This window comes from Talpa occidentalis, unplaced genomic scaffold (assembly GCF_014898055.3).
Source record: "Talpa occidentalis isolate TD23 unplaced genomic scaffold, MPIMG_talOcc4v2.1 talOcc4.13, whole genome shotgun sequence".
NCBI lineage: Eukaryota > Metazoa > Chordata > Mammalia > Eulipotyphla > Talpidae > Talpa > Talpa occidentalis.
In genome coordinates this window covers 32651911-32674437 of record NW_023601322.1, presented here as the reverse complement: position 1 = coordinate 32674437, position 22527 = coordinate 32651911, and the positions used below count along the sequence as shown (strand labels likewise).

Below are 22527 nucleotides of genomic sequence, written 5' to 3'. Positions count from 1 at the left end.
TTCACCCTGAGGCTCCATTTACCTCCCCAGCTGGAATCCACCCTCTTTCTCCACCAGAAGGGGATGTCAAATGTAAGTACATCAATATTGAATAAGTATAAATGTACTTTAGTCATTTTAATGAATAAGTCATCCAGAATTTTATAATTAACAAACTGCTATATCAACTGGTATGGTACTGAAATTAAAAAAAAAAAAAAGTAAGATAATTTTAAAAGTATATTAAAATAAGTAATTTAATTCCTTTGAATCCATGTTTTCTCTTTAAAGTTGAAATTGTTATTTATTTTAGAGAGTGTGCTTCTTCTATTAAAGTATTTCTACTCACCATTCCAGGTCATTCTGAAAGTGCTTTAAAGCTATGTATTTACAGCTTTACTCTCCAAATCTACAGTTTCACTCCTATTTCATTATACATAAGAATATCACTGATCTGCAAATGAATGAAATAACTGCAAGAAACCAATATTCTTTTCTATCTTCTGAAGGTTTTCCTGTGCATTTCTCTGGGTTCATTAGCTACATTGGGTCAGCGTGCTGCTTTCTGTCTGCCATTCTCAGTAAACACTGCCTGCTGGTAGCCAGCAAGTCCTGACAAGCAGATGATGGATTCCAGTGCAGGGCTGCTGTTAGCAACCAAACACTACTCCCTTCACTTCCCCAGTCACTAGTATTTCCCTTATCTTACCAAGAAGCTCATAAACAAATCCTAGGTGAAACCAAAGTCAGAGGGTTATTCCGAAGTTTTTTTGGTTTTTTTTTTCCAGAAAATGGAGTTGGGTAAATAAAACCTACATTCCCAAGTGTCACATTTGGCAATGGATGGGTACTTTGCTCAGCTCCAGAGAGAAAAGGGACTTCCCACATGGTTTATATTTTCTCACTCTGTTTGCCCATAAGGGAAGGATCTTGAAGGAGAGAAGAACACAAAAATGTTCTCCACTGGCCTCTGAACTCCTCCAATGTACACTGTTCAGGCAGCTGAAGCAAGGCCCGACCTTGAGGTGAGGGGATTTTGTTCACAGTGAACCTGTTATAGGACAGTCCCGATATTGAACGGGTTGCCTGGCTGTGGGTCCTCACTGGCGCTTAAAAGGGACTTATTAATACTCCACTACAGGCACACACAAAAGGTTAATAAAAGGTTTATTTACAAGGGAAAAGGAAATAAGGAAAATGTACAACTCAGGGAGAAAATAGGGAAATAAAGTCTTTAATGCGTCCTACCCGATCCACCGACCTGGAAATCCAAAGGCACTCTCAGAGCTGGCCGGATGCTGCGAGCTGGCGGAGAACCAAAATGGGGGACCCCTCCAAAGCCCACGTGTCTGGCTTCATACCAACCTGACTGCTTAACCCCACCCTTAGGTCCCAGCCACCTTCCCTTTGGTGGTGATGGGATTTGGAGTTCCCAGTGTCTTTGGCTTTGGCCTGGGTGGGGGTGGAGTCCACAAAGCCTGTTGGAATTAGCTTTAGGACAGCCTTTCCCCCTAACAAACCAACCACACCTCCCAGCACACCCCCACTCAATTTAGTGACATTGATTCACACCCTTCTAGGAATTTAAGTTTCTCTTTTCCCCTTTACCTTCATTTTACACACACACACACACACACACACACATACACACACACACACACAGCCTAGCCTCCAAAGTAACTTTAAAAATGTATACATTTGTTCACTCATTCACATAATCAACTAGGTTATAGAAAACCTACCTGGGTCAGGAATTGTTTAGGTACTGAATATATGGCAGTTCGCAGAGAAAAATCCTTGTCCTCATGAAGTTTGCATTCTAGTAAACTGTACAGATAATACATAAAAAAAAATGCAGAGAATTTCAGATTGTGAGATGCCAAAAATAAATATGAAGCAGGGAGAGGGCCTGGGGTACACTAGGGATGATACTGCAATTTTTAAAAGGGTAGTCTGAAAAGGTATCACCGATGGGGTGATATTAAGGGAAATGAGTGAAAGAGTAATCCTTGTACCCGTCTGGAGCAGACCCTTCCAGGGAAAAGGAATGGGGAATGCAAAGGCTCTGAGGTGGAGCGTGCTCGGAGTACATTTGTGGCATCATGTTACCAAGTCAATAACTGATAAGAGACAGTGCCCTCCCAGCAGGTAACAGCCTGAGGGAAACTTCAGTTAAAGATTTCAGACTTTAGTGGAGAGGCATTCTGATGGATATCAAGTCCTGGTTGAGGTTTCCTAGACAACTGTCATTTTGAACATGCCTCAAGCCAGCATTTTTATAGACTTATCACATTTTAAAACTAGGATGATGTTTCCAAAAAAAAAATCTCTTGATATCATCAGCACTCTACTTAAACACAAGAATAGATGATTTTATTTACTCCACTAAATCAAACCTATTTTGCAACTATAGTACCTTCTGCTATTTCCCAAATCCCAAGAAAAGTGTTAACTATTTCCTTAAAGCATTTTTGATTCAGGGACTTTGCATCCAAGCAATCAGTCCTTATATGTTGACTCACAAGAAGGAGTCTGTGGGAGCAGCTCAGTTAGACACCATGAGTCACTGCAAGGGGCTCCCTCCCTCTCCAGGGGTATTGGGTCTGTGGCTGTGCTCTAAAGACTGACTATTGTTACCTTCCTTGTGTTACAGCACAGGGTTTGCTGCCCACTAGGCTTTGATTATTACTCTGTAAGTTATAGCTCAGAAAGGCAACAAAGCTTTTCCCACCCTGTTATTAACTATCCCCCATCCCCAAGTGGGCCAATTCTCCCTCACTGCTAAGCTTGAAGCAGCTCTTGGCCCAATTAACCAGAAAGTCCATGAGAATCTCAACATCCTGACTCCCAGGGTCTATGAAGTCACTCATGCCTTGGCTTCTGTGAAAACAAACCAGGGTTTCTACTCCAGGAATAAAGAGAAGACACTCCTCTCCCATTTCTCCACATCCAGTGTAATGAACTGTCTGTTCTCAACAGGGCCCTGAGTTCTCACTTCATCTTGTCCATTCCCCTCCTGTCACACTCAACAGCATGTATATTCTTATATCTCTTCACTATCAATCAAGTCCTTTTCAACCCTGACTCATATCCACATCTGCTAGCCTTCTGCTGCTGGACTGAGGTGTGGTGTGGGAAAGCATGCAGACACAAACCAACACACACACACACACATTCCTCAGACTGTTTCCTAACCAGACCCACTATTAGCCCAGTCACAGTGGATAGTCCAATAATCTGCCACTACAATACTACATTCTATTTGTAATTAGTTCCTCCTAGTATGTGAGCTTGGTTCAACAAATCTTTATTGATTATTTAATATGTAGTGACTATGAGGGACTGGGCCTGCTGGTTGTCAAGAAACTAACAACCTTAAGAAAGAAGGGTGGGTGGGGTAGCAGATAGGGATGAAATAACCATAAACCACAAGGCGGCTGCTGCTCTGCAGGTTATGTGACTCATTTTGAACAGAGCCACAGAGAATAGGAGAAAGGCCAGCAACTAGACAAGGAAAGTATGGAAAAAGAAGCAAGGATGGCTCTCAGGTTCCTGGCTTAAGTAGCCAAGTTGACAGACATATGAGTTAGTCATATAAGGAAGTAGCAAGCTTGAGCTGGAGAGGTGTAGAGAGAAGGGGGAAACATTTTTGTCAGTATGCTGAGTTTGCTATTCCTACAAAATTATTATGGCAGTTTGAGGTCCCTGTGAAATACTCAAATGTTATATCCCATGTTTCTCAGGTAAGAAAGCTGTGATCTGTTTGCACAATGGGAATGGCTACAGAACCATGCTTTTTAAGAAGGAAGGAATTCAGAAGACCTTAAGCATTTAACAGGTAGACAGAGAATGAGAAATGCATTGAGAAAGAACAGCCAGGAAGATAAAAAAATTAGATGACTGTTTCTGCCTCCTAAATCTTACCTGCAGGTGTAGCTTCCTCATCACTAACTACTTCTAAACTTGTCTAGTTGGTTATTGCTCTAATAGTTCAAATTCAACATATTTCACCAAGCAAAAAGCTTTTCCTTCTGACTCCCCTGTTTGTGTCAATGTGATCAAAGTAGTGTTTTCTTCACAGATAAATCTGAAGCTCCTGACTCTTCTCCAACAGTGTCTATGCTTTGAGTTACTCTGTTCTAGCAGATTCTTCCCAACTACTCATCCTCTCAGAATCAGCTCACCACACCACCCACCCAATGCAAGTAAGTCTTCTCTAATCTATGGTCCAAAGTGTGAATTAGGGAGTGTCTGTACTGCTCTCATCATATTCTGCACATAGGTCTACCACTGCATTTACAATAGTTTATAAGTAGGTATAGTTATATTATTTCATAAGTGTCTGGTTTTATTTCTTTGGATAAAGGAATACTTATTTATCTTGCATCGCCAATAAATGCAAATGAAATGTTTGTTGAACAGAGACAAATTAAATGTTAACCTAATGAAGAAATGATGTGAAGCTAAACAACATATAACTTTTTATTGTCTTCCATTACACAGAGAAATTTCATGTTTTTTCCACATCCTGTATCTAACTTACATTCTATGAGTAAGTCTCCTGACCAGGGTAACCATTTATGATATAACAGCCCACATCCCTATGATTTGCTTTGAAGGTGTTACATAAGATAGCAAGAAGATTGAGCTCTCACCTCTTCAACAATAAATTCTAAATCATATAGTCACTGGGATTTTCACTGAAATGAAATGGTCCGCCATCTGTCAAGCCATTAACCAAGTGCTTTCTAAAGTGATCTTTAATGCTGGAAAGTGTTGGAAGTTAGGAGATAGTGATGGTAGAAAAGGGACACATTACTTCTTATTGATCTTTATAAAACTTTTTAAATAAAAATATTTTAGATAATGGTAAGAGATGATTCTGATAAGCTAATAACTTGACACCTATACTCACCTGTATGTAAATGTGAAGCAAAGTATTATAGAAAATATAGCTTAGGTAAATATTTTGGATATATCTAGATGTTAAAGTTAATTATTTGTGCAAAGTATATTCTGAACATGTGCATTATAAATGCACATCTTAAGAAAAGTACACTAACAATTATGTTCAACTAAGTGGAATAAACCTGTAAGTACAATCTTTCACATCTTGCTAACACTTAATTCACTTTAAAGCAATCTGTGCTTCTTTAGCAATGACCACATTTATTTTTGTGCAAATAGATTTACTTTCATCCCAGACAAAAGGAGAAGGTAAAGCTAGAGAAGTAGCTGAGGATTAACCTCACTGAGTCATAAGTTTCAGAATGTTTAAAGTGGAACAAACTCAAGAATGACACACTATGACTTTAAGGAGTGCATTATGACACCTACTTTCAAACACTTGAAATTAATGACTTACAGAGGAATACTACCCTGAAACTGATTTTGACAGTCTCCAGCAGAGACTAAATAATTCAACAGAAATAAAATTTGCATTACCTATTTCTCATTCTGGAAGCTATAATTATCTTCATTACTAAACAGAGACCAAAGTCTTGATAATGAGGTATAAATACTTGCCTATAGGACTCAATTGCAAGAGCCCTAATTTTAGGTAAGACTTATGTATAGTTTGCGGGAATAATTTAGGATGTGTTTTGATAGAGCCTGCCCTGTTTAATTAGGAGCTTTCCCAGCCTGATGGGAAATGAGAATTTTTTTCCCAACTCGTATACCTCTGGGGAATGAGAATTATCACCATGTGTGCTAACATCCACATCTGGCTCAAGAGAAAGGAGGAGAAACTATAAGACATACTTCCCTCCTAGTTTAATATGTAACCAATGTTTACAGTCTGTAACAGTTTGTAAACATTGGTCTCCTATGATACTCAGCACTGTTCTGGGCACTGGAAACTGCTAAACTAAGGAGACACTCTTCTAGATAACCTAGTTTTCAACCAACTTAAGCACTGCCACTAAACAGTATGAGAAAAGTTCACTCACTCAGCAATTAAGCCATAAAACAATAGGAGAATATGCTTCTCTCCACTCAAAGAGGGGGTGGTCTTTGGCAGTTGGGAACAGGGGAGAAGAGAAGATGATCATTATCCTGGAAAATTGGGAAAATTACACCTGGGGAGCGGGGAGAAGGAGATAATGGGGGAAGGAGGGGAAGGCAATTGTCATTCTGCTATTTTGGCCAAACTTAATGCCAGCCTTCTCTTTCTAGGAGCAAATCAACGTTCTTCCATTACTCCAACAATAGCTAACCTTTAATGGAAATGGCCCAATCTGGTGCTGATTCTAGTGTTGGGACACCCATACTAAGTTTGTGTTTTTCAAGGAGTTCAACTTAACATTTATTCATGCAAATGTTAATGATAGTTATGACAACTACCATTTACTTGGACCCTGTGTGCTAAACAGCTAGATGCTTCACATAGATTTTATTATTGTTATCATTATTATTATTAAATCTTCACATCTGTTTTATGTATTTGGATGCTATTTGACAGATCTGAAAATTGAAGCACCCAGAGGTGGTCCACGTCACATGGCTTATGACTATTAGGCTGGGCACTCTGATCTGCACTGTACTCTGTGAAAAAGAATTTATTAATGGTAGCGAAGAATATATATTTCCCTTCACACGCTTAGAAATTTCTCCTAGTTCGAGTTTTGCTAACAAGGAGTAAACCTGCAACCTGCAAACATTGAGGGAACAAGAGGCTAGACGCTTTCGCGGAGACAGCCACCTGACATCCTGTTCCAGACCCCGGCTCCTTCCAGCCGGGCCCAGCTCCCTGGCGGCGGTGTCCTGGTGTCATGGGTCTTCCCGCACCACCCGCTCTCTGGACCAAAGGCACATTCACCTTCCGATGACCTTCGGTGGCCGGCCCCGCCGCTGCCGGGTCGCAAGCGGGACCCCGCAGGTCTCCACTCGACAGACCACGATGGGTCCTCTGGTCGGTGCCCAGCGGGCCCTGCCACCTGCACTGCCCAGGCCTGGCGCTTGCCTGGTGGCCCGGAAGCCCCCTCCGCCCGGCCACTCTCCAGGGAGGAGGGGAGGCGGGCGGGGCGGGGCCTGCCACCTCCAGTCCCCAAGCCCCGGACGTCACGGTCCCAGGTGCGCGTCCCAGGGGCGGGAGTCCACGGTGCGCCTCCCACCGCGGCGGGCAGCTGGAGCGGGCCCCGGGCTCCATTTTCTCACGGCGGCCACACCTGGAGCGGCACCTCGGGGCCGCGCCCGGGAGGTGCCCTCGGGCGGGGACGGGGGCGGAGGCTCCGGGGAGGGGCGAGGGCGCGCTCGCGGGGGCACCGGGGAGCCGGCGGCGCGGAGCTGGGCGAGCTGCCCGAGGCGAGGGGATGGCGCGGAGCGCGGAGGGTGCGCTGCTGCTGGTCCTGGTAAGTGCGGGAGCCGAGACGCGCGGCCCGGGGCAGGCCGGGGCACCCGCCCGCGCCCCGACCTGCCCGCCTCCGCCCGGGAAGCGGCCGCCAGCCGGGCGCTCCCGCTTGCGCCGGGAGGTAGGGAAGGGCCGGGCAGGCTTCGGCGAACTCGGACCCTGCGGCTTCGGAAAAACTCCGCTGGCGGGAGCCGGATGCGTTGGAACCTGTCTGAAGTTCTCTTTTCCTTGGCGCCCCACCCAAGCGCCCCAGCGCCTTTTTCTGTCTGTGATCTGTGGGTGTCATGAGCCCTGGGGGGTGTCATGAGCCCTGAAGGGGCGATCAGGGGGTCTTTGCCGGAGATCAGGGGCTTTGTTTGGCAGCTTCTCCGGCGCGAAACATGGAGGCTATGGGGCATGGAGTGCGCTGGAGTTGTGCGAAACATGGAGTGCGCTGGAGTTGTGCGCGCTCCCCCAGGTGCTGTAGCCACCTGCACGTCCGGATCTGGGAAGCCAGGGAATTACCTGTATTGTTACTTTGCCAAAAAGGGGAAGGAGGGGTGCCTAAAGCTGGTTGTTTTTAAATGTATTTTACAAAGTTTATTTTTTTTTTTTGCTAAAGCGTATTCCTACTGTTCAGATCGCCAACATAAAAGTAGTTCTAATTTACAGTCCACAAAGTTGGTGTTTTAACACAATATTCTAATATTAAAGATCATGAACATGTGTAAGATCGCCCCCCACACACACTTACAGAGGTACAGAAAGTAGTATAGAGCCACCGTCACATGGGGTTTTCAGAGGTTTTCTTAAAGAAAGGGGCTTCAGCCACTGGAAAGCAGTGTTAGTCTGTAGAGTTACGCTTCTTATGCTGGGTTTCTATGCTTCAATAGGATTGTATACTCAATTTGTTTTCTTTCTGCTTGTTAAAGGAAGTGCACATAGTTCAGAAATGTATCTGGCGTCTGGGGGGCTTGCTAAATTGGTCTGGATAAAGTTAACCTACTAAGATATGCGTGGATTCACCATCCAGAGATTTAACAAATATTTATTCAGAGAGATTAGATACAAAATCATACTCCGTTTTCTTACATAGTAGTGAAAATTTAAAATTTAGTTACATTTCCTATATTAAAAGTTATAACTTCCAAAAGACTATTTTCTCTCTATTCCAGAATTGCGTTTGGAGCAGAGAAAAATACATACATACATATAAAGCATGACTAATCCAATATAGGGATTTCCGTGAATCCTTCCCAATAGCATTATAGTTAGGACCTTTGGCACACCAGTTCAATTTCATGCTTAAATCACCCATTTCATTTTGCCCAAGTCATGGAGATTATTTTCAGTTCAAGTTTATTTTGTTACTGAACCTCCCCTAAGACATATTTTGGGTTTTGATTTTGGCCTCCAGAATAACAAAGCAACTATTTCCTTTATTGATGATAACTTTCTGGCTAAGACAATACCAAGCTAACATAGCAGCTGACTCACTTGGAGGGATAAATATTAAATTCCTTCCATATAAGAAAAGAAATTACCTTTATCTTTAAATGGTGTAACAAACAGACCACTTCATTTACAGAGAAATAGGTCAATAATTTAGGCTTTTTTTTAATTTTTGCAATTTGATATTTTACTTCATTGGACAATAATTTCACCTTTAAAAAGTGACTATATAACTAACTAAACCTGAGCATAATTTTGGGACTGTTTTATTTTCTATAATACATTTTGTGATATAATTTTGACCCCAATGTGTTTAAAGTTAGAAGTATAGTCTTTAGTAAAAAGTAGAAAGCAGGGCCTCCTTGATGGTGCAAGGGGTTAAGCACAGCACAACACTGCACTGTGAAGCTCTCTGCAGCCTCTGCAGCATGAGTTCAATCTACGGGCCAGGGAGCTACCCACATGGCACAGCAGACCTCTCCTGTCTCTCCTGCTGATCCCCTCAGCAGTGTATTTCAGTCAGTCTGCCTGTTCTATTCCCCACTCTGTCTCTGGTGAATCCTCTCACCCCGCTCCCAGCACCACTGGCCTGTACCCCAGTTCTTGTATGCATAAATATATAAATCTTAAAAAAAAAAAAGAGTAGAAAGCAACTTACCTAACAGAAGTAATTCTTAAGGAATTACTTGAGGTCTTTTATAGAAGGAAATATAAGTTGTATTTAGGATGGGTCAGAGTTCAGTTGCAGATAACAGAATTCACTCTAGCTAGTTAAAGCAAAGAGAGATTTACTTAAGGGCATTAGACTGATTGCATGGATAGGAAGGATTGAGGAAACATACAGCTTAAGTTGAACTGTCAATAATGACTTCAAAGCCACACAGCAGAACTCAAAGTCTTAAGAACGCACTGTCACTCCCATACTCTGGAAACTACCATGGTCAGGATGCTAATTTTGCTGCCAGCTGCCATGCCACATTTGCAAGAATGCATATTGGCTAAAGTTACCAGCACCCCCCTCTTGGAACCCATAAATCCAGCGATGGACATTAGAACCATAATAATGTATAACTCTGCTACACTTCTGTCAAATCTCATATAAATGCTAAATTCATTGAATTAAATTACCTTAAGAACCTTAGCTGCACGGGACTCTCATAGGTTGACTTTAATTTTCCTCTGTAGTTGAGGGAGACTACTGGAAGGAGATGCTGAATGTCATCCTCATAGCGACCACACATGAATGGAATAGAGATTTAATAAAGTTCACTACAGAAGGAAAGAAGGAGTGAGCCCTTTCACAGCTAATATCCATATGCAATCGGGTTGTGAAGTGAATGTTTATAATGCTGCAAATACTTTGAGCCTCAGATCTGGTGCCACATACCTTCATGTTTGTAATGTGCTCAATGAGATTCTCTACAGTATTTGTAACCATTCAAAGAACATACCTTTGTTTAAAACCACATTGATTTTAGGTTTAATTAAGAGAGCCCCAAACTAAATGGTTAACTATATCAACTACTTCTACTGACATCTGTTATTTGATTCTCTCATGACCATGAAGTTGATTCTTAGTAAATAAACCTTTATTTTTTAAAAGATTCATTTATTTATGCGTACAAGAACTGGGGTACAGGCCAGAGGTGTGGGGGGTGAGAGGATTCACCAGAGACAGAGTGGGGAGCAAATCAGGCCGATCTACTGAATTACACTGCTGAGGGGAGCAACGGGTGGGTGAGTCAGGAGAGGTCTGCTGCGCCATGTGTGTTGTTCCGGGCCAGTGGGGGATCGAACTCATGCTGCAGTAGCTGGTGATAGCTTCACAGCGCTGTCTTTAACCCCTATGCCACCAGAGAGGCCCAGTAAATAAACTTTTAATGGTGAAATTCACCACACTTGAGTTTTGATCTATATGTTTAACACCAATTATGAAGTCCAGTCTTATTAGCAAAACTGATATACAGCGTCTCTAAGTCACCGTGCTCTAGGTCAAGAGTAATACGTGTTTGATTTTTACATTTTACTGAAATTTTCCTATTCAGTTCGGCATTTTAAATCTGTAGGTTTTCATTCCTCCAAACAGCCTGACAATGTAGCATGCTAGAGACTTAAGGCTTCTGTTTCCTCATCTGTTTCCTTTAAACAGTTCTCAATGGTCTACACATTCTAGAAGGAGAATTTTTCAGAGATGGCCACTTCCTCAGAATAGTCTGATGACATCAGGCTTCTGTCAGGCATAAACTTCCAGGCACTCAGTTCATTTGGGGCTTGTTCCAGGTTGTCCTTGGTCTGTTTCAGTTCACCTTTTATTTGAAAGAAAAACAGGTTGATCACTGGGTCTACTATTGTTGATCTCAGCAGGTCGGCTGTTGAGCTTGCTGAAGGAACTGGCTCTGAGTAGAGCACACTTGCTTTGCTCCCAGGCTAGTCACATCACAAGAATTATCCCTGCATGCAGACTCCCTTTAAGTTTTCTTTACACTCCCATAGACCAGTTACCTCATTAGAGTTGAGATTTGTGCCATCCAAACCTTGCACATGTGCTTCATATTATTTCCATCTTAGTATTAACTCATCTCCTACCATAACTTTGAAGTCTGTAGTAGAACTGCTTGGCAAAGAGGTTCCTCATGGGTCATCTTGTATCCTTTCCAGACCAAAGCCCAATCACTTAGACCAAGGCCACTGATCATGACTCAACCATGCTGCCAGCTCCATCCACTCCTGCTGTATCCCCTAGCCCTATCCTTTATTTGTGGGTGTCACTGCCACCCATGCCATTCTCAATCTCAGCTTTTATTTCTGTCTTTCAATATGCCACATATTTTAATGACTGATAACATCTCTCATACAGTCCACATGCAATGAAGTATTGTTTTTCTAAGTTTGATTTATCTTAAGGTATCAGGAGTGTACCACATAGGACACTGCACTGTTTTGGTTAATTTTATAAAAATTGTTGAGGGCCTCCCCTGATGGTGCAGGCAGTTGATCGCAGCTCTGTGAAGCTGTCCACAGCCTCTGCAGTGCCGGTTCGATCCCGGCCAGCCGGCCAGCGCGGGTTCACATAGCGCGGGTCCCACATGGCACTGCAGAGCTCTCCTGTCTCGCCCGCTGCTCCCCTCAGCAGTGTATTTTGTCCATCTGCCTGTTCTGTTCCCCGCTCTGTCTCTGGTGAATCCTCTCACCCAACCACGCATCTGGCCTGTACCCCAGTCCTTGTATAAATAAATAAATCTTTTTTAAAAATTATCACGATTTTACCATATGCAAAGTTTTGTGGTTAGGGTGAAGGAAGCTGGAACATCAGGATTTATATCAGAGTGTAATGATAAGATGAAAAATGTCTTAAAAAAAAATGTAGAAAATATATGACCCCTATCTACAATTAAATGTGATCGCTGTGCAATGAATCCCTGCTTGATGCTAAAAAAATGCAAGTACCTCTCCAGTATAGGAAAGTGTAGGAAACCATGAAAACATTAGGTATGTTCTGTTCTTGTGGTGCTTACAGTTTAGTAAATATGTACATAGCTAATTAACAAATGGGTAAAATGATGGTAGAAGAGTAATGATAAAAGGATACATCATACCATGGAGCCTACCAAGAGATAGCCTCTGAGATCCCAGCCAAGATCTGGGAAGTATTATAAATTAGTGAGATGATATGAAGAGAAGGAGGGAAGTGAATGTTCTCAGCTGAGAGAAGAACCTATGTAAAGGCTTAAAGAGAGGAGCACATGGTTTCTTGGAAGAAATGAAAGAGCTGAAACAGAATGTAAGGCAGAACATCATGTAGAAAGTTGAGTCTCCTGTTTCTCCCACTGCTCCCCTCAGCAGTGTATTTCAGTCAGTCTGACTGTTCTGATCCCCACTCTGTCTCTGGTGAATCCTCTCACCTCACCCTGTACCTCTGGCCTGTACCCCAGTTCTTGTATGCATAAATGAATAAATCTTTAAAAAAAAAAAAAGAAGGAAAGAAAGTAAGTTGAGTCTCCAGCCTTCTTGATATGAAGAGAAGCCATGAAAGTCTAATTGATAAGTGAGTGTTTATAGAAAGGTGCTCAAATCATTAAGAAAGTTGAGTTGGTCAGAAAGAGATGAGAAAAAAGACAGTAGGTGACTGTGTATATTTTTGCCTCCTATTTAAAAAGGGCATCAAAGACATGCCCAGAAAGTACAAAGGAGGGAGGATGCAGCTGGCAGGAGGGTGATTAGGGAATAAGTGTTCTCAGGGCAGTGTCAGGGCCTGGCGGGGGTAAGATGTGGAAGGGGCCTTTTGTTGTCACGAGGTCAGGGATACTACTGGTATTTAGTAGTCCAAATCCAGGGCTGCTAAACTTCCAGCAATCTTTAGAACTTTCAAGAATTGGCCACTTGTAGATTTTTCTGCTGAAAATGTCAATAACACCCCCACTAGGAAATGGAAATAGGTAAAAAGCAAGAAATTCTCGTTAGGGATTCATCCTATTGCTGTCCTCTCTTAAAAATGCAAGTCTCCTGGGCCTGCCCTGGTGGCTCAGCGGTTGAGCACTGGGCTGCAAAGGTACCGACTGCTTCTGCAGTGCCAGTTCGATCCCTGACCGACAGCGAGGGTCCCACATGGCACGAAGACCTCTCCTGCCTCGCCCACTGTTCCCCGCTCTGGCTCTGGTGAATTCTCTCACTCTCCCGCGCTTCTGACTGTACCCAGTGCTTGTATAAATAAATAAAAATAAATCTTTAAAAAAAAATGCAAGTCTCCTCCCCAGTGGTGCAGCTGGTTGAGCACAGCACTGTGAAGTTGTCCGCAGCCTCTGTAGCACAGGTTCGGTTCCCGGCAGGCCAGGGAGAAACCCACATAGTGTGACAGACCTCTCCTGTCACACCCGCTGCTCCCCTCAGCAGTGTTTTCTGTCTGTCTGCCTGTTCTACTCCCTGCTCTACCTCTGGTGAATCCTCTCACCCTCCCGCATCTCTGACCTGTACCCCAGCTCTTGTATAAATAAATAAATCTTTTAAAGAAAAAATGCAAGTATCTCTCCAGTTGGCTAAACCTCGATACATTAATTTATTCAACAAGTATTATTGACTACCTGCTGTTGACAGCCACTTTTCTAGGTCTTGCATCAAAATCATAACTTGAATGAAATTACTTTCATCAGTCAAGCAGTTGATGCCTGGCTAATTGGGGAATGAGAAGGCTGGTTTGGATGGAGATAACAGAATTCAGATTTCCCTCTATTGAAAATGCCTGCAGCCCATTACTCTTTCAGATTCCCTGCAACACAAACTAAAAGAACAATAAAAGTAAAATTAATCACCCATACGCACCATCTTATTTTAAGAGATACAATCTCCCTAGATCCCAAAAGTGCTAAAAGAAAAATTGGGCAAAGGACCAAGCTCAGTCATCATTTTCTTTTATCAATATCAACAGTCTCTTCTTTTAAATATCTCCTTCCTTTGCTTCCAAAGTACTGTGCTGGGGGTCCTTTTACCCCCAGAAGCTGCAGTCCTTCTTCACCCGCTTTTCCAGACCACTACAGCTGGGGGAAATGCTGTTTGAGCATCACCAGGAGATATCAGATATGGGTCAGAGGCAGGGGAGGTGGAAAGTGGGCAGCAGCAGTGATGGCTGAGGGTGATGCCCTTACAACAGTGTGAGTGTAAATGTCTTGAAGTCCTCCACCTTGGTATTGGCCCCTGCCTACCTTTGAGCCACAGCACCCTACTCCTTGTTGTCTTTTATCTTTCCCCAATACTCATATGGCAGCTAAGCTTAACATTTCTGCAAGCCTCTAGCCACTCAGACTTCAAATTTTGGTCCCCTCTGACCTATTCTTCTGTTCTGTCAGTGCTGGATTTGCCAAGGACTAGTTGTGACCCCATGAAGATTCTTGCTTCTACTCATGCAGTCCTGTGTCATTACTCTATTGAGGACCATTACCCCAGTGCTGTCCTTATGACATCTTCTCTGGCCATTTGCTATAATCTTCACATCATCTCCTGCCTTTCATCTTGCACGGTAATGCCAGAAAATCTTTCTGTAACCCTAGGGTCATAGTATCCCTAATCAGAAGATGTCAATGATTTTCTGCTCTTTATAAGATCAGAGAAGATCCTTAACAGAACTTTTTGTTCATATTTTCTACTTGCCTTCACATAGCCAAGGTGCCAGACAACATGACTTCTTGTTCTTTGTCGTCCATCTCCATGTTGCCACAATGCTTTCGCTGAGAAAGATCATTTCCTTCTGTCTCCTATCTGTACAGATTCTGCACCCCTCAAGGCCAAGCCCATTCCATTGCCTGCCCCAAACCTCCCCTAAATTCCCCAATAGGAAGTAGTTTCTGTCTTTTTTGAGCTCTCTAGAACTGTTTGGGTTTTTTGTTTTTGTTTTTGCAGTTGTCATTCACACAATTAAGCTTCTCTACCTCCTAGTAATTCATGCACAATTTCTAAATTGTCCTCTTCTTCAGAATAGGATCTACATGTCATTAATCTTTAAAGCTAAATGCTTCGGACACTAAAGTATTCTTTAAAAAGCTAAAAGCTAAATCTTTCTGAGTTTAGAAAAGGGGGGATTCATAATATGAGTTTCATTTGTTTAGAAGAAATATTTAATGCCCTGATAGGTTGAGAGGTAAATTTTTATTTGGCTTTAACACATCACTAACTGCTGCTATTATTTATCAGAGCATCTTCTAGGTGCTTGTGAACTGTCCCACCATCAAGGAGCTTACAGGTGGGGGAGGAGGGTTATAGGTAAAAGAGTTAGACTTTTTTGATCCCCTATTGCATGCCAGTCACTGATTGAGTGGATGTCATTAATGGGCACAGTCAGCTAGATCCCAAGTTCCTGACCCTGTTTGCCTCTCTGTTAATCAGAGACATCGCCCACTTTATAGCAATTTTCTACAGTAATCATCAATAAAGTCTGAACTTCTAGAACTCAGTAATAGGCTTAGTTTCATTCCAAATTAGAACTAAGGTCTGAATGTCTAGAACTAAGTGATTGGATTAGTTTCATTACAAGTTAGAGTCATTCTAGAAAGGAAAAAAAAGAATATATATTGATTTGACAAGCTAATGGTCTTGTCAAAGTGTTCATACAACTTTCTGAAGTCCTATTTTCACTGTTTGCAATTTTGCCAGTCCACTTACTTGAGGCCCATGGAAGTGCCTGATTTCCACTTTGAACCTTGGAGTCAGCTGTTGGCAAGTTTCTCCCCATTTTGAAGGGTGCCTTCATGATAGACCAGTGCCATCTAATGGTGAAAAAGGATAGTCTAAAGCTCTTGATTTCTTGGGTGGGGAACATCTGTGTATCTTCATTCTAATTTTTAATTTAATTTTCAGGACTATATTGCAACAAAAAAAATAGAAAAAGCCTGTAGTTTTTCATCTCTCAAATTACGTGAAATACGTTAGTAAAGATTTACCTATATTTTACCTGAATCCAATGACATATGCCAGTAAATGGTAAAATATTTCAAAAAAATAATAATTACTCACCATCAGTAAAACTTAAACTCGAACAAGAAACATGAACCAGGGGAAGGCACTTTAAATTAATCCTATAGTAGTCAATTATACTTTTAAAGTGAAAAATCTTCTAGTGGTAGGAATAACTCATTACAGAATTTCCTGATTTAGAATCTGTCATTTCACACATCTCTATAATTAAGGGTGCATTATCAGTTTATGAATTATACAGGCTCTCTTTCTCTTTCCCTTGCTACTCTGTGACTTTACCCAATAGTTTTCAAAAGTGTGACCCCTGAAGACTGGCAGCATCAGCATTATCAGGAAACTTGATAGAAATACAGATTCTTGTACCCTACTCCAGACCTGCTGAATCAGAAACTCGCAGGTGGGATTCCACAGTCTGTTTGAACTAGGTGATTCTGATGCCACTGGAGTTTGAGGCCCACTGCTAACATCCCTATTAGAAAATAATTGGGAGTAAAAAAGAATATTAAATATTCAAGACTTCTTATATCTCTTTGTTAGCTACTCTAAGTTTTGCAGAAATGTTTTGGGGACCAAGGAAATTGATGCTATATAACTGACACTGTGATGTCGATATAAATAAACACTATAATGTTGAATTTTCTGGACCTTCCCTTGTTGGAAACCAAAGGAAAAATAGTTGTCTGTGGTTACACAAAACTAACTTGAAACAAAAAATTCACGACATGCTCTATACCTCAAGTATAGCCCAGCATTGCTGAATCCGTATTTTAAAATTCTTTGGGGCAATAATGTTTCCAAAGAAAATGTCTTCCTCTTTGAAACTGACTCCAGTATGACTCATCCAAAGTTATATTTGTTACATTAAGATTAACCCCAATATCTGAAGAGCAGGCAAAAGATTATAATAAATCATATAATTTATAATAGACTTTTCTGCATGTAATTTTCCTATCTAAAATTCAAAGTCAGCGTTTGAAACTTAAAGTTCAAAATTTTGCTTTTCTTGGCTGTTGAGTGAAAACATGTAATTGTATATTTAAATCAGGTGATGAGTGAGACTTCTTTAGGAGTTGCACCTGTATTCCTTTGTATTAATATTATTTTTTTTATTTTTTACATCATTGTTCATTTTTAAACAATATTTGCTTCCCCCCAACCCCTTCAGGTGTAGTCCCCATAGAGTTTCCTTCACCAATGCACCCGTGCACCATCACCTCAGTCCCCTGTGCTCCTCCCTGCCTCCCTCTGATCCCTCTCCCTCCTCCTCCCCTGCAGGATGTCTCTGATTTATAATTGTCCTTTTTTGCTTTGTTGTGTTTTGTACTGTTATTATGTATTCCTTTGTAAAGGAATTGTGTGAATGAGTCATTTATAAGTTGGTTCTTTAATTTGGGACTTTTCTAAACGAGTGCCAATGTTTAGCCATAAAATAATTTTCTGAAGACAACCTCTCTTCCCCTCCCCACAAAAGAAGAGTGAGGGCCTCCCTGGTGGTACAAGGGGATAAGCACAGCACTGTGAAGCTGTCCTCAGATCCTGCAGCACGAATTTGATCCCCAGCCAGGGAGCTAACACACATGGCAAAGCAGACCTCTCCTGTCTCGCCCTCTGCTCCCCTCAGCAGTGTATTTCAGTCAATCTGCCTGTTATGTTCCCCACTCAGTCTCTGGTGAGTCCTCTCACCCCCTGCATCTCTGGCCTGTATCCCAGTTCTTGTATGCATAAATAATCCTTTAAAAAAAAAAAGAAGGGCCTCCTCTGGTGACTCAGGTGGTTGAGCACAGTGCTGTGAAGCTGTCAGCAGCCTCTGCAGCGCCTCTGGCCGGCCGGCGAGGGTCCCACATGGTGCAGCTGACCTCTCCTGTTGTGCCCGCTGCTCCCTTCAGCAGTATACTTCGTCAGCCTGCCTGTTCTGTTCCCCGCTTGTCTCTGGGGAATCCTCTCACCCTCCCATGCATCTGGCCTGTACCCCAGTTCTTGTGTAAATGAATAAATAAAACTTTAAAAAGAAGCGTGAAGGGGAAAGTATGATGGTAGAGCTCTAACATAAATCTGGCCAATATCAGGGTCATCCCAGTAGCTCTCCAGCATGACCAATCCATCCCTTCTGCCTTAGGCCACTGGACCTACTCTGAATGTGGAAGTTTTTGCCTTTACATGAGTCCCCCCTTCTTGGAGCTACTAAGGCTGCTAAGGGACAGACCTCTAACTCTTTCTATACAAATTGAAAAATCAGTATATGTGGTTAGAGGAAAGAAACAGCTGGCAGCCATGACCTCTACATCATTTTCTTTCCTTTCTATTACTTCAGCCAAAGCTGAAAATTCTTTAAGAGCAGGCTGGCAATAAGCCAAGGACCCTCAAGGCAGTGTCTGGTTTTGCCTTCTGTACAGTAAAAAGGGAAACAAAGAATTGTAAAACATCCTGCCTAGTTCCAAGGGTGGGTCAGAAAAGGAGCACAGGTGTTTCTGTGATTGTCTAGAAGTGGCGTGAGCTTCAAGAACACCAGAAAATCATACTGCCAACCCTCGATGAAGTCCTTCCAGCTTAATGGAGACAATGAGCGAAGTTAAAATACTGTTTTAAACTATTTTGTATTCCTCTATATCTCATCTGTAATAAGCTACCTGTTAGTCTGATGTATGGAAGTTTAGAGGATCTCATCAGCCATGGACTCACTGAAACACAGGAGAAAGGTTCAAAGTTGTCTACTTCAGACTGAGAACCTGCCGGCCAGAAGGAGCTATTTGGTGACTCAGAGGCCTGGACTCTGCTTATTAAACTCAGTGAGGTGATTCAGAACAGGAAGTCTTTTCTTAAGGTGTGCTGACCTTGAGAACAAAGATTACATTGATTGCTTGTATTTTTGCGGTGATTTTAGCCTTCCCTGGTGCATCAGCCAAATATATATATATATTTTTTATTTTCGTGCCAGTTGCCCAGAAGGCCAGTTTTTACAAGATGCCTAAGATCCCATGATAGAAATAAAAGAATTTTGTTAAACTTTAGTAAATCGGGAAAGTGTTTGAAAGATTATCTGTTTCATCTAAAGACACTAGTTCTTTGAATAGACTGGAAGTTCACATTTCCTCTTCAGGAAAGTGAAGACATGTCACATGACATTTTTCTATTACCAAGGTTTTTGTGAGGAAAAAATGTTTCCAGTTTCATAGATGGGAAAAACCAAAATGGTCATCGCTCGTGTGTAGGTCGTCTTCCAATGTTTGGAACCTTTTACCAACATTCCCATATAAGATCACACAAATGTTCAAAGATCAATGGAAATGTTCAAAGTAAAGTGGGATGCAGTGGGAATGGAGGCCAGAAGACAGAAGTGTCAATTTTCCCATTTACATTGACTGCAGTATGCTACTGATTTGCAAATTTACATGAATCTTTGGTTCTCTGGAACTTGCATGACCTTGACCCTTGACCATGACCTTGACCTTTTACAGTAACTTGCAGAGAAGTGTGGTGTAAATCAGTGTTTCTCAACCTGGGCACTTTGGGCCAGGTGATGTTTTGTTGCAGGGGCTGCTTGTGAGCACTTTAGGATAGTGAGCAGCATCTCTAGATGTTGCGAGCACTCACCCCTCTGAGCTCCACTCACCACCGCCACCTTCATTTGACAACCACAAATGTCTCAGACATTACCGAATATTCCGTGAGACCCCAGTGTCGGTGAGGGGTGTGTGCAAACATTCTCTCTTAGTGGAAAGCCACTGCTCTAAATTAAGAATATGCTGAGATAGAGTCCCAAGGAAACATCCAAATTACTACTTTCAAGGAGTAGTTAAGATCTTAACTGTTTCCTTAGTCAAATAAACAATTTCACAATGAACAAAGTGTTGGAACAATTCTCTTGGGCTTTTTGTACAGTGATTATGGAACAAATATTTCATTTCATCATGACTTATTAAGTGTCTGAAAACAGATTAATACAGAAGGTGCTGTGAATATGCAGGTGGCAGAACTGTTAGATACCAAGAAACCCTCTGCTTTAAGATGCACAAAAATTTTTATTTTTAGTATAGCACATACAGAAAAGTGCAGACAATGTAAGTGCACTGAATTTTCAGAACCTGGATAGACCATGTAACCAGCAACCAGATCAAAAAATAAGATTACAAGTACACGAAAACCAATCTCATATCCATTGACTCCCCTCTAGCCACAGCAGCCTTGAACCTTGCTCTCCTACTACCATTCCTACCTCGTGGTCTGGCTCTTCCCTTTGCAGGACTCTGCCTGAAGTGCTTCCTCTTTCCATTCCAGTCTTTGTGCAGCTATAATGTCTCTTGAATGACTCCCTGTACCCTCAGTCCTAAACCACTCTCTACCACTCTTCAGTTGCCTTTACAACTCTTATCACAACCTGTCTTTGTCCTCCCCAACATGTAAGTATCCAAGAGGAAAATAGCATCCTGCTACTTTGCATGTTGTAGGAGCTTGGGAAATTGAAGGCATGAATAAATTCAAATTTCAGTGCCTGCCTGGTGGCGCAAGGGGTTGAGCGCCTGTGAGGCAGTCCGCAGCCACTGCAGCACGGGTTCGATCCCCGGCCAGCCAGGGAGCCGCCCACGTCGGACTGCAGACCTCCCCTGTCTCACCCGCTGCTTCCCTCAGCAGTGTATTTCAGTCAGTCTGCCTGTTCTGTTCCCCACTCTGTCTCTGGTAAATCCTCTCACCTCCCACACCTCTGGCCTGTACCCCAGTTCTTGTATGCATAAATAAATAAATCTTTTAAAAAAAAGTTTTCCCCTAGAGAACACACAAAGAGAGATTATCCCTTCAGCATTGCATTCACTTCTTTTTCATACCATTCTCCCTTTGAAAATAAATATTGAAAGCACTGCTTTGGGATACATGAGATACAGATCTCAAGCCATTACTAGCTTGGTAAATTCATCCCCCCGTAGAACTTAGCTTCATTCCTCTGGCCGTGGTTGTCAGTGGGAAGCAAAGGAGAAAATTAAAATTTGCTTCCTTTTAGCAAAAAAAGATAGTACTGGTGGTTAAACTTTTTTTTCTACTGTCTGTTATCTCCTAGGTGGTAGGTGTTTCATTAACAAAATATCTAAATTGAATTGAGTGATAAAGTCTATAAAACAACAAATAATTTTGTTTTCCAGATCTGTTTTGCCTTTGGAAGTGGACTCCATTTAGAGGTAAGGAACCCAGGGGGATCATTTCTGTCTTTTGGAATGAAAAGCTAAATTTCATAGAAAACAATTCGTGCCTTACCAAATTAAAAATAGAACTCTCTTGGACCCTGTTATTCCCATCAAGCAGTGCACAGGAACATATATCCAAAGATGTTGAGTGAAACATGTTTTGACGATATAAATGCCCATCTCTAGGGAATGGTAAAACAATTTATGGCACATAGAAGCATGTCCATAACGAGATCCTGAATGAAAAAATCAAGAGGCAGAATGAAATGTATACTGTAATTACATTTTTATGGAAAAAGACCTTCTTTATACATGTGGAACTGTGTGGTCATAAGAAAGAGTAATAAAAGATATTCATCAAGCTGTTAACAGTAAAGTTTGGGTGAAAAAATAATACTTTGCATTTTACTTATAAACTTTAGTGCTATTTTAATTTGTTACATGATTCAAGTTTTAGAAAGTTTTAAGTTATAGAAATTTATTTATCAACTAAAAACAAAGAAAGAAAATCAATGACCTGATACTAATCATTGTAAATATTTTGAAATAACATACATGGTATATAGATTAACGAACAAAATGAGTAAAATGATAAATGTAAGGTACTAGTTATTAACACAATAGAAAATCTATACTGAGACTTTCTTGGATAAAATCCATACTTATCTATTAGCCAACTGATAATTTATAGTTTTCCACTTAAAAGGTTCTAAAAGCAAAAAATAGACAATTTAGTCCTTTGCTAATCTTTAAAACAATAAATTCATTTCCTGACAATTTGATATCATCAGGTTAAGATTTAGCCTTTTAAAATCTTAAAAAAGATTTAGCCTTAATTTTCCTTAAAATGAAATGACATTTTCAATTAAAAGAACAAAATTAATAGGCATGGTATATGTTATTTTTAAATTCTCCATTTGTGAGGTCAATGAATACTCTTTAGCCTTTTTAACCTTTACGCTGGGAAATCTTTGCTTACTAGTAATAACAAAACTCTACTGCTTTACTGGCTTGGAGACAATCTCTGAATGCCTATACAGTTTGCTAGCATATATGCATGTCCTTTTTGAAAAAGAAACCTTAAAGAAATATGAAATGCACTTCATATAACTGTTTCAAATTTTAGTAAAT

General features: G+C 41.4%; 1 protein-coding gene and 1 pseudogene across 1 annotated transcript in view; one reads left to right on the top strand and one right to left on the bottom strand.

The window, feature by feature from the left end:
- The first annotated feature begins 7263 nt into the window (after positions 1-7263).
- The window catches only part of DSG2 (desmoglein 2), a 35231-nt gene continuing 19967 nt past the window's right edge, over positions 7264-22527 (top strand). Inside the window, exons 1-2 of the mRNA XM_037508696.2 lie at positions 7264-7331; positions 21355-21390. Of these exons, the coding sequence (XP_037364593.1) occupies positions 7293-7331; positions 21355-21390 (75 nt within the window). The 5' untranslated portion in view covers positions 7264-7292. The remainder of the gene's footprint in view (positions 7332-21354; positions 21391-22527) is intronic.
- LOC119243710 (pre-mRNA-splicing regulator WTAP-like) lies at positions 10931-15998 on the bottom strand (annotated as a pseudogene).